General features: G+C 42.2%; 1 protein-coding gene across 9 annotated transcripts in view; it reads right to left on the bottom strand.

The window, feature by feature from the left end:
- The window catches only part of INTS13 (integrator complex subunit 13), a 43,559-nt gene that overhangs the window by 5,068 nt on the left and 16,455 nt on the right, over positions 1 to 22,036 (bottom strand). For 5 of the 9 annotated variants that reach the window (XM_061582204.1, XM_061582203.1, XM_061582206.1 and 2 more), the window contains 8 exons: positions 17,726 to 17,810; positions 15,471 to 15,560; positions 14,732 to 14,821; positions 6,342 to 6,520; positions 2,121 to 2,291; positions 1,505 to 1,659; positions 994 to 1,224; positions 303 to 442 (listed from right to left, as the gene is read on the bottom strand). In XM_061582204.1, coding sequence (XP_061438188.1) covers positions 303 to 442; positions 994 to 1,224; positions 1,505 to 1,659; positions 2,121 to 2,291; positions 6,342 to 6,520; positions 14,732 to 14,821; positions 15,471 to 15,560; positions 17,726 to 17,810 — 1,141 coding nt within the window. Of the gene's footprint in view, positions 1 to 302; positions 443 to 993; positions 1,225 to 1,504; positions 1,660 to 2,120; positions 2,292 to 6,341; positions 6,521 to 7,259; positions 7,278 to 14,731; positions 14,822 to 15,470; positions 15,561 to 17,725; positions 17,811 to 18,094; positions 18,258 to 18,535; positions 20,232 to 22,036 lie in introns of those variants that run through there. The other 4 variants (XM_061582211.1, XM_061582209.1, XM_061582208.1 and 1 more) reach the window with 4 other exon arrangements.

Raw genomic sequence — 22,036 nt, 5'->3', positions numbered from 1 at the left:
TGCAATTTTATTAAGCCACATTAGCTGTTATCTAGCAGAGTTACACAGGCTTATGTCTTCAAGTCAATGTGACTTATGTAATCATACAAGACAATTTCTATTCCTCCCCCACCCAAACAAGCATGTTCCTTAGTTATTTACACCATGAAAGTCACTCTAACCTTTATACTTTATAAAGGATTCATATGCAAGAGCACTGGTTTTCTTTAAAAATACTTAAAGTTAGGCCACACATGATAATGTGCCTCAAATCAGTTTTTAGCTTTTAAAAAAAACCTATATGGCAATTATTCTAAATCTACCTTTCGTTTTTTCTATGGTTGGGATTTCATCCACTGCAACAAGAGGCTTTTTGTTGGGTGGCTCAGGAGAATCAGGTGAATCTTTTATTACTTCTGCTTCTGCCAGTTCCTCTTTTTCACGATCTAATAAACCTTTTAACCTTCAGAGATAAAAAAAAAATTACCAATGAAATTCTAACATCAACAGTTTTGTTTTGTAAGTTGTGAGACAGTGATATTACCTAGGGAATCACAGTATGGGTCAAAAATGCTGGAGACGTGCAGGAAAGCACTAATTATTTATTAAGGTATATTGGTAAGAGATTTGAATTACAACTATGGACAGTAAATTACTACAGATCCATTACTCTTGAAAATGACTAATTACTTAATATGTATCATTTTTATTAAAGCGAAGTTAACCTTTCTTTTTTAGTTTAGCCCTTCAGTTTCAAGTGCATGTAGACACACACTCACTCACTCACTCAGCTGGGGACAGAGGTTAACACATCATGCTTGCTAGGCAAACTGCAGAATAGACATTCCTCAAACATCTATTGATTCAGGGAGTTAGCATGAACCTCAGCTAAAAGGGAAGGGGAATGCAGTCTGGGTGCTCTCCTCTGCTGACAGGGGGTTCTTGAATAACAACTCATGCCATTTGTATAAATACATAACTTAAAACAAAGTTCCATCAACAGAGAAAATTCACCTTTCTGATTCCTGCCAGGATTTTTCTGGTTCATAGTCTTTTCCTGCTTTCTCTGACTTGTCCTCTTTTTCTTCTCTTTTCCTCCCTCGTTTCTTGCGTTCCTCTTCTTCAGGTGGTTTGCTTCTGCAAGCCAGAAGACACTCCAAGACTCGTTGATGTTTATCTGAGTTGGCTATGTGCGCTCTAACAAGGGTTTCCAGTTCATTCCACATGATCCTGTACTGTTCATCTCTATGAAAGAGGCAAAATGGTTTGTTTTTGATCTGCACAAGTTCCTCAATTAAAAAAAAAGTCTAAAAAGATCTCAAGTATCTAATTTATCACCACTTCTATTTTAAGACTTCTGGCTTCTTCTTAACACCTATTCTGGGTAGACAGACCTCGGCAGAAAAGTGGAATCACTATACTAATTTGGCTTCTAACAGGAAATTATTATTATTAATATAGTACCTTTGATGTATGTAGTGCAGAAATGTAATTTGAGTTGAATCTAATGAAAAATCACCTCTACCTTTTAGGACCTTTTCCTCTTGTCCCAACTGTTGATATTGGTAGTGGATCATTTTTCCTTTCCATGTCTACTAAATTGTAAATTGTTTTCTGACAATTCAGCACATCTTCATCTGTCAATGCTTCCTTCACAATAACACTGGCCAATGGCACTACCTGCAAGATGAAAAGTGAAAACAGATGTTCTTCATTTTGGAGAAAGGCACGGCTGGCTTGCTTCTTTCTATTAAGGGGTGCGGAGATATTGCAACATTTTGCAAGTACAGTAGGGCCCCGCTTTATGGTGTTCCGCTGATGCGGCGGCTTTCGTTTTCCATTTTAAAGGGGTTTTTTACCCTTTTGCGCAGTTTTCACGTCATTTTCACGCAACGCGGCCCATTAAAGTCAATGGGGTTCCACTTTACGGCGTTTTCCGCTTTACAGCGGGGGTCCGGAACGGAACCCGCCGTATAAGCGGAGCCCTACTGTACCTTTTGTACAGATTAACATCAGGCAAACATGAAATGCACTCCCAACCACACTGACTTGAAAACAAGGCTAACTGATACCAGATTTGTCTATTTCCAATAAAAACATGGCTTAGGCCTGGGATCTAAAAATAATCCATGGTCACTTACTGCTTGCATGTTGAATATGGTAGTCTGTGAGATAATCATGGGCCAGTAGCGAGTATATTTCTCTAGTTGATCTTTTGCTCGTTCCAAAGGAATCTCAAGACTTCCATCACTCTTGTATCTGGTTTCTAGAAAAGGAGCAAGTCTGTTTTCCCTCATAAATTCACCAAAATCCTAAACGACCAAATAAGATAAAATGAGAAATCTTCCGAAGTAATATACCCTTTCATGTTATAGCTCAAATACAGCATCCCTTCTGATCATCATATTGTCAATATTACATACAAATTAATCCAGAGCTTGGAAAAGTTACTTTTTTGAACTACAACTCCCATCAGCCCCAGCCAACATGGCCACTGGATTGGGCTGATGGGAGTTGTAGTTCAAAAAAGTAACTTTTCCAAGCTCTGAATTAATCTAAATAGGTCTTCATAGCGTTCCACATAATACAATTGTTACCAACAGGGAAAGTTTATTTACACAAAGTTTTGAAACATCCACACATTAAGTTTCTAAAAGACTGGCCGTTGACTTTTAAATGAAGCCATTGCAGATCCCATATGGGTTGTTCAAGATTCAAACAATGTCTATTTAGAGCTTGAATCAGATAGCACAATTAAGCTTGATTATGGATCAAATACAATTTAGAGCTGTATTTCCAAATAGTCCCCAACCAGTTTTAAAACAAAGAATGTATTGCTTGCTCAACCCCCACAAAAATCTGTTGGTGACCACATTTCAATCCACCAATGGATTAAACGAAACTAACAAGGTTGCCTTCAAAATGCAAGCTATTCTGTTAGCCACGAAGGGAAGGAATTAATCAGTTTCACTTTTCCTTCAAATTTCCTCTACATCTAGCTTCATTTTTAGTTGCCCATTTGTAATAAACTCCACTCTGTGACAATAATAAAAGGACTCTCCCAGCCTTTGTGGCTATTAAATGATAATTCACTAATAGGCAAAAAACCTTCACAGTTTAAGAACATACCTATGTGTGTGTACTGCCTTCAAGTCGATTCTGCCTTATGGCGACCCTATGAATAGGGTTTTCATGAGGCTGAGAGGCAGTGACTGGCCCAAGGTCACCCAGTGAGCTTCATGGCTATGTGGGGATTTGAACCCTGGTCTCCCAGGTCGTAGTGCAACACCTTAACTACTACACCACACTGGCTCTCAGAACATATCTATAGCTTTCAGATATTTCTATCAAACTTTAAAAAGCAGGGAAATTGGGTAGCTATAGTGAATGTACCAGGGAAACAGGAGACCTGACCTCCTCTTTGAGAAATTGTATTGTCCTACAAATTTGTCAAAATGCAAACACAATTTGGGTTGATCTTTTATAGACCAATCCACTTCGTGTATAGCTTAGAAGAATTTGGTAACATGTGCCTCATGGTGAGTGCTGGCAACACCTGCAATCAGCCCAAATAACAGAAACAAGAAATGTGCTGTGCTGATCTTGCTTTAGCAGGAAGGAAGCAACAATATTAAAAGAGTTGATATAGGTCAGATAGTCACTTTAAATATGTTTGATTTACTTTGCAATTTTAGTGAAGTTTCCTGTAAGTTATTTTCTTTTTCTTCTATTTCTGTGAATATGTGAAGTACAGTAACACTTTGCATAATTTACACTAAAAAAACCCTCCAAAACAATTGTGGAATAATGGCACTGACTGTTCTGCAGAGTAATCTCCAGTGGACATGAGAAGTATCTCAGTTTGCACAAGATAAAACAATGGGAGGTGAAATACGTTCTAGCAAATTTCTAGGTGTGCTCTTAAGTTTTTAATTGACAATGCCCACCCTTCCTTAAGCGGAGTAGTTTGAGAATAGCAGGCTGAACACAGGCATCTTGGGCAAGCCAAGCTTGTTTTTTCCAACAGCTAGAGTCATTGCTTAAGTAGCAACATATTATAATAAATCTCATTTTACATCAAAGCTGCAGTTTCAGATTCAACTGTTAATGCATCCAAAATAGAAATAGAACATAACCTCTAGTTTGAAACACAAAAAGCTGTCTTCATCATTATATGAAACTGACCATTACAGGCTTTGAAATTAATAAAGACAAGTTTGACACAGATTGATAGGATGAATAATGAATGAAATATAATGTTCTAGGTTAGTTTCTCAGTGGAAACAGTTGTAACACAAGAAAGAAGCAAAGTAAGAACACCAACAAACACACAAAAATGTAATTCTCCAGCTTTGGAGATGGCAGGTGTTGCCACCATTCACCATATGCTCAGAAGCACATGCTACCAAATTCTTCCAAGCTACAGAGGAAGTGGATTAGACTGTGAAAGTCCAACCCAAATTGTATTTGCATGTTGACAAATTTGTAGGGCAGTACAATATCTCAGAAAGGAAGTCAGGTCTCCTGCTCCCCTGGTGCATTCACTATAGCTGCCCAATTTTGCTGCTTGTTAAACTTTGATAGAAATATGTGCTGGCTATAGATACCCTCTTAAACCACAAGAGTTTTTTGCCTATTAGTGAATTTCTCTGCTTTTTAATCCAGGAGGCAAGAAATGGGATCCCGTGCAAGTTTGATCATTTACATGCTTATTGAGTTTAATGGGATTTACTCCCTTGCAATCATGCTGAGGTTAGGTGAAACTGACCACAGGGGAGGAGAAGGGAGGGGGAGGAGAAGGGAGGGGGAGGAGAAGGGAGGGGGAGGAGAAGGGAGGGGGAGGAGAAGAGGAAGGCAGGTTTGATCATTTGCATGCTTATTGAGTTCAGTGAGATTTACTTCTATGCAATCATGCTTAAGATAGGTGAAACTGACCACATGGGGAAGGGGGTGCTCAAATGGGGAGGGGAGGAGGAGGGGAGAGGGTGTGGTGAAGAGGAACGGGAGAGGAAAGAGGGGGACAGAGGGAGAAGAAAGGCAGGTTTGATCATTTGCATGCTTATTGAGTTCAACGGGATTTACTCCTGTGTAATCATGCTCAGGAAAGGTGAAACTGACCACGGGGTAGGAGGAGAAGGGGGAGAGAAGGAGTGGAGAAGGGGAAAAGGAGAAGAGGGGGAAGGAAGGGGGAGGGGCAGAAGGGAGGGGATAGGAAGGGAGGGGATAGGAAGGGAGGGCGGGTTTGATCATTTGCAGGTTTATTGAGTTCAATGGGATTTACTCCTGTACAATCATGCATAGGATAGATGAAACTGACCAAGGGGAGGGAAAGAAGTAGCGATTGGGTTGGTGGGCACTTGGCAGAGGGAAAGCCCCTTTCCTTTCCAAAAGGAAAACATTATTAACAGTATCATTATTTTTCAAGGTTTCTCCCACCTTTTTTTCTACAGCAGACACAGGTAGTCTTCCACACAAATTTAAACCAAAGCTGTCCCTGGCTACATCTACACCCAACATTTATTCCACTTTAGACAGTCATGGCTTTCCCCAAAGAATCCTAGGAAGTGTAGTTTCTATAGGGTGCTAGGAGGTACTAGGAGACACCCCATTCCCCTCACAGAGCTACAATCATCAGAATTCTCTGGGAAGAGAGGTTTAACAGTCAGTCCCTCTTCCCAGAGGACTCTAGGAATTGTAACTCTATGAGGGGAAGAGTCTCCTTACAACTCTCAGCACCCTTTACAAACTACACTTCCCAGGATTCTTTGGGGGAAGTTATGACTGTTTAAAGTGGAATAAATGTCTGGCATGGGTGTGGCCCCTTATTAGCCAAGCCAAAGAGGTGTTAGTCTGCCTTTTACTACACTGACAATTGATTCTTACTAAGCATGTCTGCACTATCATAGACTCCAAAGTTAAATTTCTTAAATTAATTAAAAATCAGTCATTTTTAAAAGTTTGACCTTCATCTTCTGAATGAATGGGGCAAGGTCACTTATAGGATTACAGGTACTCTGTGAAAATGGCTGCTTTTTAATTAATTTCAACAAATTATGAGACCACTGGTCTCAGTCTGGGTCATTTTATTCTTGTTTTACACTCTGAACTCTGGATTATCTCTGAGTGTTTTGTGTATCACCATGAAAACTTAAGAGGATTGTTAAGCAAGTGTTTCTGAGTTCAGGACTATAAGTTCGAAAGATTTTGTTTTGAAATTAGCTTATGGGAAGCAGCAGAATGGCATGGGGGTATTTTCAATTTAACATGGTGGAATGTGAAAAATCCATGATGACTATAGTATACAGCCACTCTCTTGGCTGTATAATGAAATAAAGGAAAAAAAATACATAGAAAAACATTACTGTAATCCTGTAGTCTGTGACTCTGCCACCACATCCTTCACTAATTGAAGGAGGATCTTCCAGAATGGATCGTGAACTGCTTAACACATGCAGAAAAATCTCTCCTCCATGGCTACTAAGCATATGACTAATTACTTTAGAGCCAGACTTCCGTGGTTGTTCCAACAACACAGAACGGCCTATTGAAAGAGAAATTGCTTCATTAGTTATCTAGCATAACAATTTTACATATACTTAGTCATCCATTAGCATTTTGAAACAACATAAAAATATTTGTATGAAATGACACCTTATTCTGCTTGCACTATTAACACAGAGTTTTTTTGTCTAATTTCTGAAACTGAGCCTGATTTGTATCCTCTTGCCCCAAGAGAAGCTTGTTGATGCTGGAGACAGCAGTCCAAGAATGTCATATAGAAATGAACTCTAATTTCAAACCAACCACTAGCTCCGTTACCTCTTGAGATAGAGGTAGCCATTAAATTATGCAAACACAAATTACATCTTAAAACAAACATTTCTATTAATCACTTGCTTGAAAAGTAAAGCTTTTAAAATTGTGTCTTAAGAGGAACAAACAGTATGCCTAAATTTCAAAAAGTGGTACAACGTAATGTTCTTCAGGAGTTATGTGGCACACACCTAAGCCCTTTGGATTCCAACTTCTGTCCTTAACAGTTCCTAGCCATTTCCTTGGTATTAAAGTCAAGTTTGATGGCAAGTTTCAAAGCAGTTTACTCTTTGTCTGGAAGTTGTGAAGGAACCATTTTACTCACCAGAAAGGTATTTCTCTGAGGACAGCAGACACCGCTAAGTGGGTACTGTCTTCCTCTGCTAGTGCTTGAGGCAGGAAAGAGTTAACACTCCAAAGGACCGTCAGCACAGCCCCTCCCATGGAGTGCTAGTTTGCTGTCTGGCCAGGCTTGAAAATATAATCTGGTAACACAAATAGAAAACACTAACAACATTGAATCAACTATAACTAACATGAAACATAAACCTGCACACTGCTAGGTCAGTTCCCTGACCCTTTAATCTCCACCCATTTCCCTTATGTTCTTTATTGCCATATTGCATCCCAGGGTGGGTCTTGGCAGTGTCCTGCTGCCCCCAGAGAAACACTTTTCTGGTGAGTAAAATGATTCCTTCTCCAGTTGGCATCAGGACCCCCCAAATGGGATGTTCCAAAGCTGAACTATTGTATGGGTGGGCACATAACCCTTTACTGATTCTTCAGCACCTGCTGAAGAACTTGCCTCCCAAAGGCTGCTCCTGCAGATGTGTAAAAATCTATCTTGTAATGGTTAGTGAAAGTATTCAGGTTTGCCTAGGCTGCCCAACAAACCTCTTGTAGAGGTGCATTTGTTGAATATGCTGCAGTAGCTGCTGCTGTCATTGAATGTGCCACAATACCTGATGGCAGTGGCATGTGCAGCATGCTGTACACTAAAGCAATACACCCCTTAACCCAGCCTTTCCCAACCAGTGTGCCTCCAGATGTTGTTGGACCACAACTCCCATCTTTCCTGACCATTGGCAATGCTGGCTGAGGCTGATGGGAGTTGTGGTCCAACAACATCTGGAGGCACACTGGTTGGGAAAGGCTGCCTTAATCTATCTTGCCAGAGTGGACGATGACACCTTCTTACCCAGAGTAGTTGGGTGGTGAGAAACAAATAATGGATCTGTTTTTCTTATCGATCGTGTCCTATTATTATAGACCTTAAGTGATCTCGGCACATCTAAGGAATACCAAGAATGCTCTAGAACAGTGGTTCTTAACCTGGGGTGCATGCACCCCTGGGGGTGCGAGACTTTTTCTAGGGATGTGAGGCCCAACCAAAGATTTTGGAAAACTGTCATTATCTTAGCTAAGTTAGGTTAAAACACATATTAAAATAAAATAAAATTCAACTGTATTTTTTCAGGGGGTGCAAGAGCATATTCTGGAAATCTAAAGGGTGCTGGCAGTGGAAAAGGTTAAGAACCACTGCTCTAGAGCATGCTGTGGTGATGGGCAAATGTTGGCAAAACTAATTCCTGCTGACAGTGAAAAGCTGTATTTACTTTTGGAATAAAAGCAGAATCTGTTCGAAGTATGGTTCTGTCCCTGTGGAAAATACAGAGATGTTTTGCAACTGAAAGTGCTCCCAGTTTGGACACATGTCTAGCTGATGTTACTGCCACCAGGAATAGCACCTTGAAATATATTATTCACAGAGAGGAGGTTTTCAGTGGTTCAAAAGGCAGTTTTTGGAGAGCTGACAACACTTTGTGAAGTCCCACAGAGGAAACCAATGCTGAACAGGTGCCAATGTCAGAGATGCCCCCCTTATGAACTGTTTCAGATATTGATGAGCACCCAGTGACTCAGATGAAGACTTAGAAAGCATTGTTGCCAATGTTGATGCATCTCTTCACAAGGTGTGGGGCTTCAAACTCTGCTTCAAGCCATTGTTTAAAAAAGATAACGCCACAATTCCCGCCTTTCACACTTTCACGTGGTTGTTATTGCACCATTGCAAAAATGCAGCCCAGGTATACTGGTAGTTTCTCATTGTGGAAGGTCTTCAAGATGCCAATGTGGTGGTTACTATCTCTGCTGGCAACCCTGCTCTCAGCAGCCTTCCTTGCTCAACTTCCATGCAATTAAGCTCAACAATTGCAGATTGGGGTGCTGTAGAGGCCCCTGAAGCAGTAAATTTGAACGAAGAGGCAGAGGCCATGGGGACTTCACAGATAAATTGATTAGTTCTGAGAACCATGGCCTCTTTGGCCAATGTGGTGCAACTAGAATGATATTGACCCTCTCTAGCTTCACTTTCTTCAGCACTCGGGCCAGCAAAGGGAAAGGTGGAAAGATGTAAAGTGTTCCTGTCGGCCATTGAGAATTCAATGTGTCTACACCTTCTGCCACCAACAACGGGCACCAAGCATAGCACCTTCACAGCTGATGGAGGATGTCAGAAGTAAAAAGATCCACATCTATTTTTCCAAACTTTCTGCAGAGCTGTTCAAATACCTCCTTGTTAAGTTGCCACTCTCCCGACAACACATCCTGTTTGCTTAACCAATGCGCTTGTATGTTGTCCACCCCCCTTATGTATTCTGCTGTCAGTGAACGTAGGGACCTCTCTGCCCAGGCTAGTAATCATGATGCTTCCAGATGAAGTATCTGTGATGTTGTTCCTCCTTGATGATTTGTGAATGCTTTTGCACAATTGTCTGTCCTCAAAATCATGTGCTTGAGGTGAAAATGTGGCACAAAATGCTGCAGCGCCAATTGTGCAGCCCTTAACTCCAGTAAATTGATGCTTTGTTTTGCTTTCTAAGGAGATCACACTCCTTGTAGAAGCTCCCCTCTGCAGTGAGCGCCCCAACCACGTAGACTGGCATCTGTTGTAACAACCTCCCATGTTGGGTCCTTTAGAGGGACACCTCTGCATAAGTTGCAATCCTTTATCCACCACTGTAGAGCTGCCCTAAATTGTCCTGTTAATGGAACCTGGAAATGTCTGGAATGTGCTATCTGCAATTGGTAAGGTAACAGTGCCCACTGCAGAGGCTGAACATGAAACCTGGCCCATGGCTTAACTTGGATGGCAGATACTAGCACCTCCAAAACCTTTGCTAAGACCATGAGGTCCACCGTAGTCTTCCGCAGCAATGGTTGTACAGCCAGCTGTATCTTCTTCACTTTCTTCTGAAAGAGATATTATCTCCCATTCCATATCTATCATTGCCCCCAGATGCTGATGTTGCATTGGACTCAAATTGCTCTTTATAACATTTACCAGGAATCCATGATCCTTGAGAGCCGCTAGGGTGACATGAATGTCCTGATACACTGTCTGCATTGACTGAGACCAAATCAAAATGTCATCTAAGTATGGGTACAGATGCAGCCCCTCCTGATATAGAGGAACCATTATCTTTGTGAAGACCATTGGACCCAACACAAAGCCAAAAGGCATTGCCCTGTACTGGTAGTGTTGATTGCCATAAATGAAGCAAAGGTACTTGCAGTATGGACTAGCACATGGAGATAATCCTTGGTTACATCAATGGAGGCTAAGAAGCCTCGTGGTTGAAGTGCTTCCCTTATGGAAACCAAGGTTTCCAAGCAAAATTTTTGGTACGTTATGAACCTATTCAGGAATTTTAGGTCTAATATAGCCCTCCAAGCACCCCCTTTCTTCGGCACAATAAAGAGCAGAGAACAAACACCACAGAATTTCTGGTCCTGTTGAACTGGTTCTATGGCTGCTATCTGCAACAGATGATCTATTGCCTCCTGAACTAGTCTGTGCTTCTCTGGATCCAAAGAAATTGGTGATGGGACAAATCTGCTTGGAGGTGGGGCAGGAAACTCTATTTGATACCTGTGATGCACCACATTCTTGACCCAATGTTCGGATGTTGTTGCCTCCCACTGTTGTGCAAAACTTAGTAGGCGGCCTACGGGAGTTTGAAATAAGTCAGAATTGTCTTTGTTGTCTTCCATCCGTTGGTGTTGGCTGAACCTAGAATTTGCACTCCTGGTTGCTGTTGGTTGCGTGACTGGAATCTAGGAAGATCCAAAGCACGTTTATTGGAACGGTAATCCAGCCCTCTTCCACCAAATCTAGATGAACGAAACGGCCGGTACAGCTGATAGGGTTAAAAGGAATGCCAATTATCCCTTCTTTGGTTTGTTACTGGCACTGCCTTTTTCTTTTCCTTTGTCTCTACTAACACGTCCTTCAAAACATCCTTTTGAACCCTGGGCTTCTGCTGGGGGAAAGGGCAGGATATAAATCAAATAAATAAATAAATAAATAAACAAACAAACATCCTTGCCAAACAATTCCTTGCATGAGGTTCTGTAGCCAGCACCACACTGAAAGTAGCACCTGCCTCCCAATGGTGAAGCCACAAGATGCGCCTAGCTACAACTTCGGGTGCCATAGCCCTGGCTGCAAATTGTGTCGCATCCATTGTCACATCTGCAATAAAGGCCTCTGCTTGTGAAAGCTTCAGAATGATTTTCCTGAGTCTCTCTAGATCTTGATTTGGATTGTCCAAAACATCATCTAACCACAGTAGTGCTGCCCTTGAAAACAGATGCTGCACATGAAGCACGTATGATCAATGCTGTAGACTCATGTACTTTCTTAAGTGCCATGTCTAACGTTTGTTCTGCGAGATCCTTCAACAGAGCATCTCCATCCCTTGACAGGACATTTCTGGAAACTAAGGCAGAAATTGGGGCATCAATGGCTGGAGCTCTCAGCTGCTTCATGAACTCTGGTTCTAACAAGTTTAACATATTACCATATGACACTGATTTTTTTAGACTGAATTGGTGAATCCCATTCAGATTTCACTAACTTCTTGAGAAGTGATGGCACTTTGACCACCTTGTCATTAGGCTTTGTTTCTGGAAGTACAGTGGCTCCCCTCAAAGTGGAAGGTGCCTGCTCCATAGCTGAATTCTTTAAATCTAATGCTGCCATAGCCTTGCATAGCAAAGTCATGTAGTAAGCACTATGGAACAGTCCATAGAGGATGACTGTTCATCCACTTGTGGACCATCACTCCATTCCTCTGTATACTCCTCAGACAAACAACTGAGTCATCATGCACAAACTGTTGCACATTAGCGGTTCGCCTATCAGGCCTGTGTGCTATCAACCTCCGCACTCTACCTCTGGCCACATCATGAGGATCTGGTGAGTCATTTGCACATGTTCTCTGTAGCCCAATGGTCATCATCAGGCATATTTGCTTGATTCAAATGAGAACTGCACTGCAACATATTGGATTGTAATTGACTACAGGCATACCCCGCTTAACGTCGCTTCACTTAACGTCACCTCGCTATAACGTACATGTTCCATACGTCCCCATACCGCTTAACGTTCGCACGCTTCGCAATAACGTACACTTTATTGGCATGACGCCGCTGCCATCTAGTGGTGATTGCGTGCAGTACAAGTGAAGACAATTGCTTCACTTAACGTTTATTTTCGCTTAAAGTATACTCTCCGGTCCCATTGCAAACGTTAAAGCGGGGTATGCCTGTACACATGACGTGATTGTGGAACTTGCTGTATTTGTGCAGGAACTACTTGAAAAGACTAGCAAAAAGCAGCCAGTTCTGCTGAAATATGATCCATCGAAGCTCTTCTGATGTGATTTAATTCAGCAGGGCTTAAATGAAAAGGTTGCACCTGCTGGAGTTCCTGAATGGAGCAGGAGGTGGCAGCAAAGATCACTTTAATTGTCTGTGCTCAATCCCTATGGTGTTGCCGCTGCTTATATGTATGAGCTGAATCTGTATGCTGCTGTTTGTGATTTTGACCAGAGATGGCAGTATTACACAAAGGCACAGTGCCTAAACTGCTCTGTGGGAAGTCAAGCTGCTGTGTATTATTAAATCCAGTGAATTCTTCTTCCTTCTCATCTGAATCTGAACAAAAAAGGACTAGCGGATCTGGAGCCCTTACATCTTCAGAGAGCATGTCATTATTTGCTGCCACCCACTGCTGGCTTTGCTCTCCCATGTAAGCTGCCCTTCTGTACTCTAATGATGTCGTTGGTAAGACTGCATTCTTATTACTCTCTTTATTTTTGACAGCATGTTTCCTCCCTGAATGCTCTGCTACTGCATTGCTTGCAGGGTTATTTTTATTTATGGCGGCACTCTGCTACCACATCACTTGCAGGGTTGATAGCGCTTTGCTGCTGACTACTGGCCTCTCTGCAAGAGCGAATGGGCCATATACTGACTGTGAGGCTGTTTGCTGTTGGTCAAAATGGAAGCTACCTCTGTGCATGCTGCTGCAGCTTGTATTTTTTACTGTCATCTTGTCTGAGCAGGCTGAAGGCGCTCTTGCAAGAACTGCTCCTGCCGCTTTGTGCCATGACTTTAATTTTTAGGAGTGCTCTGTAGAGACTTTGTTGTGATCCTTAGGCATTTTGCTGAACACCTCAGCTAATTAACAGGGTAATTAATTCATAGGATTAAATATTTAAAGTAATTAATTGATCAACGGACACAACACTCAACAGTCACTCAGACACACACGGAAATTCTCTAAACCGCTCCAAAAACATTCACATACAATTAATTTACAACACTGAAGATTTTGAATTTAAATAAGGATATAAGCTAGCCAGACTGAAGAGCAAGGCCAAAATCAGTACTGCTCAAGTGAGGTAGAAAATGAACTAGCACTCCGTGGGAGGGACTGTGGTGATGGTCTGTTGGAGTGTTAACTCTTTCCTGCCTCAAGCACTAGCAGAGGAAGACAGTACCCACTTGGCAGGGGGTGTCCTGGTGCCCACTGTAGAAAATATGCCTGCATCAAAAAAAATAAGGGTTCATAGAATCATAGCATTGGAAGGGGCCTATAAGGCCATCGAGTCCAACCCCCTTCTCAACTGTATCCAACTAAATAATTGTGCGCACACAACAACTTCTGTGAGGGCAATGAAACCTCCCCTCTGTGTGCCCCCATCCATCTGTCTTGGCATTCTCCCCTTCTGGAGCAGATTTGGGGGCAGTGAAGTTCTGTTGCATTGCATTCACTATATTCATTCCATGTGCGCAGTGCTTTAGTTGGATACACAAGTGCCACTAGGTGCACAGACTTAGTTGTATAGTTCTTGAGTTCTTAATTAAATGTTTTTTTATGTTCAAATCTTCAAGACAAGCATTCCAGAGGCACTCTGACAGAAGTAAATCTTATGTGGGGGGAAGCACCACAAATTTTAGGTAAGATAACATGATTTTGCAAGCAGTAGTTACACTTCATGAATCTATGCAACTATCAAAAGTTTAAACATATGGATATGGGTGATTTAATTAGCGTACTTGGATTTGCTGAACACCTTTGAAAAAAGTTAAATAACTTCAATATAAAATGTAATGTCTTTTCAATCATCCATAACTGGATGTCTAGACATAGAAAGATTGAATACAAAGGTTCCATTTAGTCAGGGCCAGGTCAGGATGATGTGTGCACGTGGATGTGCATGTATGCCTGCATTACAGACTGAGATTTTGCCAGCCCAGTGTCCTTGAGGATAGTGGCTTCAAATGGAAGCTGAAGAAAGCACTACACAGTTGAGCAGTCAAAGGCAAGAGGTCAAGCTCTCACTATTCATACCAGTCATGGGCAATCCAGAACTTCAAACTGTCTGCCAAGTACAGGGACTAATGTTGCACACCCATATTTCCTTCTGCATTTGAAATAGGTTCTTAGGCTTGAGTGCACACCATCCTAGAAAGCTCACTAGATGAGGTCCCATGCTCAGACTATGTGTCTCCTAGTTCAAGCCTGACTCTGGAACAATTAAAATACAATAATATTTTCATCTGAGTTGATAGCCAGAAAATATTTTACCATTAAGAAGAAAATTAGTGAGGCAAGAAGAAGGTCGACTATTTACATCTACAGGTGATATTCTGAATGCTCCAGTGCAATAATGCAGTTCTGAAGGGAAAAAGGGGATAGGGAAAGATATTTTAGTTTGATTACAACACAGAAAAAATACCAATTTCATAATACACACAAAAAATAAAATCCACAAATGAAAAAGATTATTAACCACTCTGCAAAACAAGCAATACCTGTATTGGTGTTAAAGTAAGCTGAATAGAAGCACACATCAACAATGATAACTGCATGCACACACAAAGATTTCATCTGTTCCATAGTCAATATAAGCCTCCAAGTGTTTATCGTTAATTTCTGAACATTCTTGAACATTAATTGGAGATGATGCACACTAATCAGATAATAAACAAAATTCTCTATTCATTCTATCTGTTTTCATGTAACACATTCTCCATTTAACCTCCAATAGCCACAATATATATTTAATAATCTTAAATGATTTTGAAGCTCTGAGGATAATTTATTTTTAATGAAGAGCTCACACACATTACAGAAGGAGCTTAAAGTCATGAAAGAAAGATTAGATTGTAATATTTGAAACAAATGCATGCTGCATAGGTCTCCTGGCTGTCCACAATGTATGTTCAACAAATACCAATAATATGGATGAAAAAGAAAAAGGAACAGCAATACTGTTAGCACTATGCAGCTCATGGACATCTTTGAGAGAAAAAGGTGCACCTACCAACACTGTTTGTTCTTGGTGTACACCATTTTAAAGTTACAGTTTCTTTAAATGTGCCCTCTTTGCTACTACCACCCATATGATTATCACCTGCAAAACAAAATTAGAGATAAACATACGTACGTAACACAAAGAGTAATAAAAATCAATATACAAATGCTTATGAATATTATAATAAATTATTTTGCCTATCACCAACAAAAATTATTACTATGTACAATTTAGGGATTAATTTTTTAAGACACTCTTCCAATCCATTAGAGTCCTACTTGGCCATCTTCAAGTCAATACTCTGCTTCTAAATGCTGAGTGGTATTCGATCTACTCAGAGTAAATCAACTGAAGTTAATACAGATGACTAACTTGGGTACATTAATTTCAATTGGTCTACTCAGAGTAGGACTTAGCTGAATATAACCCTATATCTCAACAAGATTCTTTTGCTCTCAAATATATTATTTTCAGTTAAAGTATTCACCCCACACTTTCCTCAGCATTTAAGTTACATCCTCTCTCACATTTTAAAATACCCTTCCAAATCTTCTTTATCTGTAATGATGTACGTAACAGAAATTACCTTAATTATGCTGCTGTCTTCCATTGTTATGTATCAATGCTGAATTGATACAGTTGGGACCAGAGGAGCCTCTTCTCAATGGTTTTGCCTAGGCTTTGGAAATCCCTCCCAAGGGAGGCTTACCCTACTTCCTCTTTAATAGTCTTTTGTAAGCACTTTTAATTGACTTTTTAGAAAGTCATTTTGAGGTGTACATGGCTGTTTTACTGAACTGGTTTTCACTGTCTCTGGATTTTGAATAATTTATACTGTCACTACATTGTATTATTTCCTGTTGCTGTTTGAGGGTTAAACTACTTCATGCCGTTAACCACCTTGAACCCTGAGCAAAGGTGAGATATAAACAGTTTAAATAAATAAATAAGTCTATAAAGGAAGTGTCCCACCAAGAAACATTCTGCACTGAATTGTTAGCAGTAGTCCTTCCCTTAACCCCTGCATCTCTATTTTGACATGTTAATAAAATAATTTAGAACTACTCATTGTTCAGCACAATGTCATCTAAGATATCTCTAAAATACTGTGAAAGCAAATATTCTGTGATTAAAGGAGTAGAATGAAAACAAACAGCCAGGATTTGTGCTTCTAAAGATGGGACAGTTTTGCCTATTTGTGTTTCTTGGACTGTAAATTATAGACACATAAAATGTTTTACAAGCCAGAACTGGTGCTCTCCTAACCTCTAAAAGAGTGTCAGAGTCCTTGATAGCTCTTCCCTTACACATCTGCCTGGACTTTAAGATCATTAGGGAGATGCCCTTTTCATGGTGCCACAGTTCTCCAAGATACACGTGGTGAGAACTTCATGGAGTTCTTATGTTAGGTAAAAACATGGCTATTCATCCAAGCATTTGACTGAAGTGGTGTCCCTCACTTGGCTGATGCAGTCATATTTTTCAGTATATTGTCTGTTTTTCCATTAAGCTGCATTCAAATTAAATATTGTTTTATTATATTGTTTCTCACTCTGGGATTATGTGAACAACGAAGAGCAGGTTATAAATAATTTAAGCAAGCACACACACATAATCAACTTGAATATTTAATACAGAGGAGTGCATCATGATTTCAACTTCCAAAGTTTTTTTAATATTTATTTTATTATTTTATTTATTACATTTATATCCTGCCCTTCCTCCCAGTAGGAGCCCAGGGCAGCATGGAGAAGATCCCCATAATCCACTAACAGGTTTTTAATTTACACAGCAAGAAATGTATACTCAGGCTCTCTTAATAGTTAAGCAATAACTAATCTATGTTAAGTATTCTCCAAGTTTGCGTTCGAGCATAAAACATAAGTGCCTTGCTGAATTAAGACTGAGGTCCATCTTGCTGGGATTCATGAAAAAATGCTGGACAACCAGCAAGTGCCAAGGCAGGGATCGCCAATATGATGCTTGCCCATCTACATTACCATTTACATCCTACCAAAGAAGCCACTCCCAAGAGCTGGGAACAGTCTGGGACAACATGAGATATGGTGCTTGGGGCTACAGCTGAACATAGGAAACTAGAGGATGCTTTCTGCTTGTGCAAGAAGCTCTGTGGAGCTCAGACAGTAGATTTTTTTTAAAAAAAAATTAAGCAATTCCCAAAAATGCAAACTATCTTTAAAATCCACAGTTGGAACAATGTTACATCGAAAATGCAACAGTTCTATATTATTTGCCCTACTTACCACTTTTTAAAAAGTCTACATGTGCTTCCTTATGATGAAGAAGCTCCACATCATAATTGGCAGATGTATTGGCATGCTGTTCTTCCTTTTAAAGAAAAATATAATAAAAATAAACAAATCATTTGAAAAAAATCAGAGGCTTTTTTTTAAACCCAGTACATGGATAATTTTACATTTTGCCTTTCAATACAAAATTGCAAAAGGAAAAAGAATACTCTTAGATCTGAAAACATTAACAAGCTGGAATTCTGGGGAAATCTGCTTACTGACTTCTTGAAAGATTTAGCAGCTTATAATCATATACAGTACAATCCTATGCATGCTTACTCTAAAGTAAATGGACCATTGGTCTCACCTGAAGGGTGATTTTCATAGGAGGACTGCCATCAAGCGGGTTATAGCTCCACCTATCGTCCGAACGCAAGAATGTTTTTGAAGTCAAGACTAGGGGCGTCAGGCCCCTCCCACTCTCCAGTTCAATCGCGAGTCCAAAGAGAGATATCTAAAAATGCAGGAGAAAAGGCCAACGGGCCTACCAGCAAAGACATAACACAATAGCAATAATCATAATAATATGACTCTAACGTAGCGATATAACATTAATAGCAGTCTTGACTTCACTAGTAAATCTAATATAATAACGTAACAGGAATATATGAAAAAAAACCCCAAAATATCTAGGTATCCTCTAACTGGGAGGGTCGTGATGGCAGTCCTCCTATGAAAATCACCCTTCAGGTGAGACCAATGGTCCATTTTCCATAGGAGGACTGCCATCAAGCGGGATGTACCAAAGCAGCCCATAAAAGGGAGGGACCACCCACATCCTAATCATCATTAAGAACCTGTTGCAACACTCGTCTGCCAAAAGAGGCATCGGCAGAGGCATAACGATCTATTTTGTAATGCCTTATAAACGAGTGTGGGGTAGACCAAACAGCAGCTCTGCAAATATCAGCAACAAGAGCGTTGGTAGCAAAAGCAGCCGTAGTGGCCGCTGACCTAGTGGAATGAGCTGTTATACTAGCTGGGACTGGAAGCTTAAGGGACTCATAGGCTAAGGTAATACATGCACGCAACCAGCAGGATAAGGTGGAATTAGCTACTTTATGCCCCATAGAACGTGGATGAAAGGATACAAACAAAGACTCAGTTTGTCGTATATCCTGGGTCCTAGACAGGTAGGTCTTGAGAGCCCTCCGAACATCCAATGAATGCCAAGCCTTCTCTAGAGGATGGGTAGGATTCGGACAAAATGAAGGAAGAACAATGTCCTGGTTGCAATGGAAAACTGCATTGACCTTGGGACGGAAGGAAGGATCAGTCTTCAGCACAACAAAGTCCTTGTGAAAGACACAGAGATGGTGGGCAGAAGACAATGTGCCCAGTTCCGAAACTTGTCTTGCAGAGGTGATCGCGATCAGGAACAGGACCTTGAATGACAACAGACGTAAAGGCACAGTCCTAAGGGGCTCGAACGGAGGGCGTTGTAAAGCCTGAAGGACCTTCAACAAACTCCATGAGGGAAAACGGTGGAATACAGCCGGTGAGTGTAGCGCGGTTCCCTTCAGAAAACGTTTGATGAACGGGTGCGAGGCAATAGGAGCACCAGCGGAGGACACTGAGAGAATGGACAACAAAGTGGACGCATGTCTACATAAGGTGTTGGGTCTAAGTCCCATCAAGAGGCCCCTATGAAGGAATTGCAGCACCTGTTGTATTGTGGCCTGGGAAGGATCGAGGTGCTGGGACTGACACCACCTGGAGAATGCCACCCAAGTATGTTGATATATACGGGTGGTGGATGGTCTTCTTGAGGCCAAGATAATGTCAATAACAGCGTCAGACAGGCCAGCAGACCTTAAATGTCCCCGTTCAAAAGCCACGCTGTTAGCTTGAGCCAATTGGGATCCTGATGCAATATTGGGCCCTGGAATAAGAGGTCTGGCCTGACCGGGAGTGTCCAAGGGTCCGTCACTGACATGGCAAGGGGATCCGAGAACCACGGTCGACGGGGCCAATATGGAGCTATCAGAACCAGTTTGGCCCTCTCGCGTCGCGCCTTTCTCAAGGTTCTGGCTAACAGTGGTATTGGAGGGAAGGCGTACAATAGGCCATCCGGCCACGGTAGCGACAGGGCATCCACCGCTTCCACTGTCTTGTCCAGGTATCGAGCGAAGTACCTGGGTAGCTGGCAATTGCGACTGGAGGCAAATAGATCGACTGAGAAGACGCCGAACCGACACTGGAGAAGATGGAAAATGGTCGGATGAAGTTTCCATTCTCCCGGAAAGACCTGTTGTCTGCTGAGCCAGTCTGCTGTCACATTCCAAATTCCTCTGAGATGTTCTGCTTTTAAGGATTGCAGATGTTGCTCTGCCCAGTCGAGTATGAGGGAAGCTAGGTTCTGCAGAGGACGGGACCTGGTCCCCCCTTGTCTGTTTAAGTGAGATTTGGCACACGTGTTGTCCGTTCGAATGAGAACATGGTCCAAGTGGAACAGAGACTGAAAATGGAGCAGAGCTAAGTAGACAGTGTGACGCCCTTCCCCGGCTCTCCCTGTCAGGTTCCTACCTGCTTGTGGCTACTACCTTTCACTAGGCACCACCAGGGACTCCACCAGTCCGGACTGTCCTTTTTATGGTTTCTCTCTCCGCTCTAGCACAGATCTCACTAGATCCCTCTGCTAGGCAGCACCACCAGTCACATCCTATAACCAATGTTCCCAGAGACTTTGCCTGAGCCTCTCTCTATCTGGTTACTTTTGTGACTCCGTGCTTATGCTGTTCCCAACCCCTTTGTATCTGTCCTGTCCTGTTTTATTGGATGAATTTCAGTTGGTACAGCTCGAGGATGTGGACAAGGTGCTTGGACAGGTGCGGGCGACCACTTCTGCTCTGGATCCTTGCCCCTCGTGGCTAATAAAAGCTAGCAGAAATGGAACAGCCGGCTGGGCCAAGGAGGTGATTAATGCCTCTTTACGAGAGGGAGTGGTCCCACTCTGCCTAAAGCAGGCGGTGGTGAGACCGCTCCTAAAAAAACCCTCCTTGGACCCCGACAATTTTGACAACTATAGACCGGTAGCAAATGTTCCTTTTCTGGGCAAGGTCCTAGAGCGTGTGGTCGCTCGCCAGCTCCAGGCTCTTTTGGATGAAACTGATTATCTGGATCCATTTCAATCGGGCTTTCGGCTGGGGTTTGGTACAGAAACGGCCTTGGTCGCCCTGTATGATGACCTCTGTCGGGAGAAGGACAGAGGGAGTGTAACTCTGTTGGTTCTCCTTGATCTCTCAGTGGCTTTTGATACCATCGACCATGGTATCCTTCTGGGGCGACTTGCAGATTTGGGAGTTGGAGGCACTGCTTGGCAGTGGCTGTGCTCCTACCTCAAGAACCGTCTCCAGAAGGTGGTGCTTGGGGAGCATTACTCGAGGCCCTGGGTACTCCAATATGGGGTCCCGCAGGGCTCAGTTCTGTCCCCCATGCTCTTTAATATCTATATAAAGCCGCTGGGCGAGGACATTAGGAGTTTTGGAGTGCGTTTTCAGCAATATGCTGATGATACGCAGCTCTATTTCTCCTTTTCATCTTCTTCAGGTGAGGCTGTTAATGTACTAAACCGCTGCCTGGTCGCGATAATGGTCTGGATGAGAGCTAATAAACTGAGACTCAATCCTGACAAGACTGAGATGCTGTTGGTGGGGGGGCCCTCTGCCCAGATGGTTGATGTCCGACCTACCCTAGATGGGGTTACACTCCCCCTAAAGAAGCAGGTCCGTAGTTTGGGGGTCTTATTAGATCCGCTCCTGTCTCTGGAGGCTCAGGTAGCCTCGGTGGCACGGAATGCATTCTACCAGCTTCGGCTGGTAGCCCAACTATGACCCTATCTGGACAGGGAGAACCTTGCCTCAGTTATCCATGCTCTGGTAACCTCTAGATCGGACTACTGTAATGCACTCTACATAGGGTTACCTTTGAAGACGGTTCGGAAACTTCAGCTGGTGCAGAATACTGCGGCCAGAGTTCTCACTCGGACTAAAAGATCTGATCATATAACACCTGTCCTGGCCCAACTGCACTGGCTACCAATATGTTTCCGGGCCAGATTCAAAGTGTTGGTTCTTACCTATAAAGCCCTTAACGGCACCAGACCGCAATACCTGATGGAACGCCTCTCCCACTATGAACCTACCCGTTCGCTGCGCTCGACGTCGAAGGCCCTTCTCCGGGTTCCAACTCACAAGGAGGCCCGGAGAGCAATAACGAGATCTAGGGCCTTCTCGGTGGTGGCCCCCAAATTATGGAATGCCC

Source organism: Rhineura floridana, chromosome 8 (assembly GCF_030035675.1).
Source record: "Rhineura floridana isolate rRhiFlo1 chromosome 8, rRhiFlo1.hap2, whole genome shotgun sequence".
NCBI classification, from domain to species: Eukaryota; Metazoa; Chordata; class Lepidosauria; order Squamata; family Rhineuridae; genus Rhineura; species Rhineura floridana.
The sequence above is the reverse complement of the archived record's forward strand: the minus strand, read 5'-3'. Positions and strand labels throughout refer to the sequence as shown.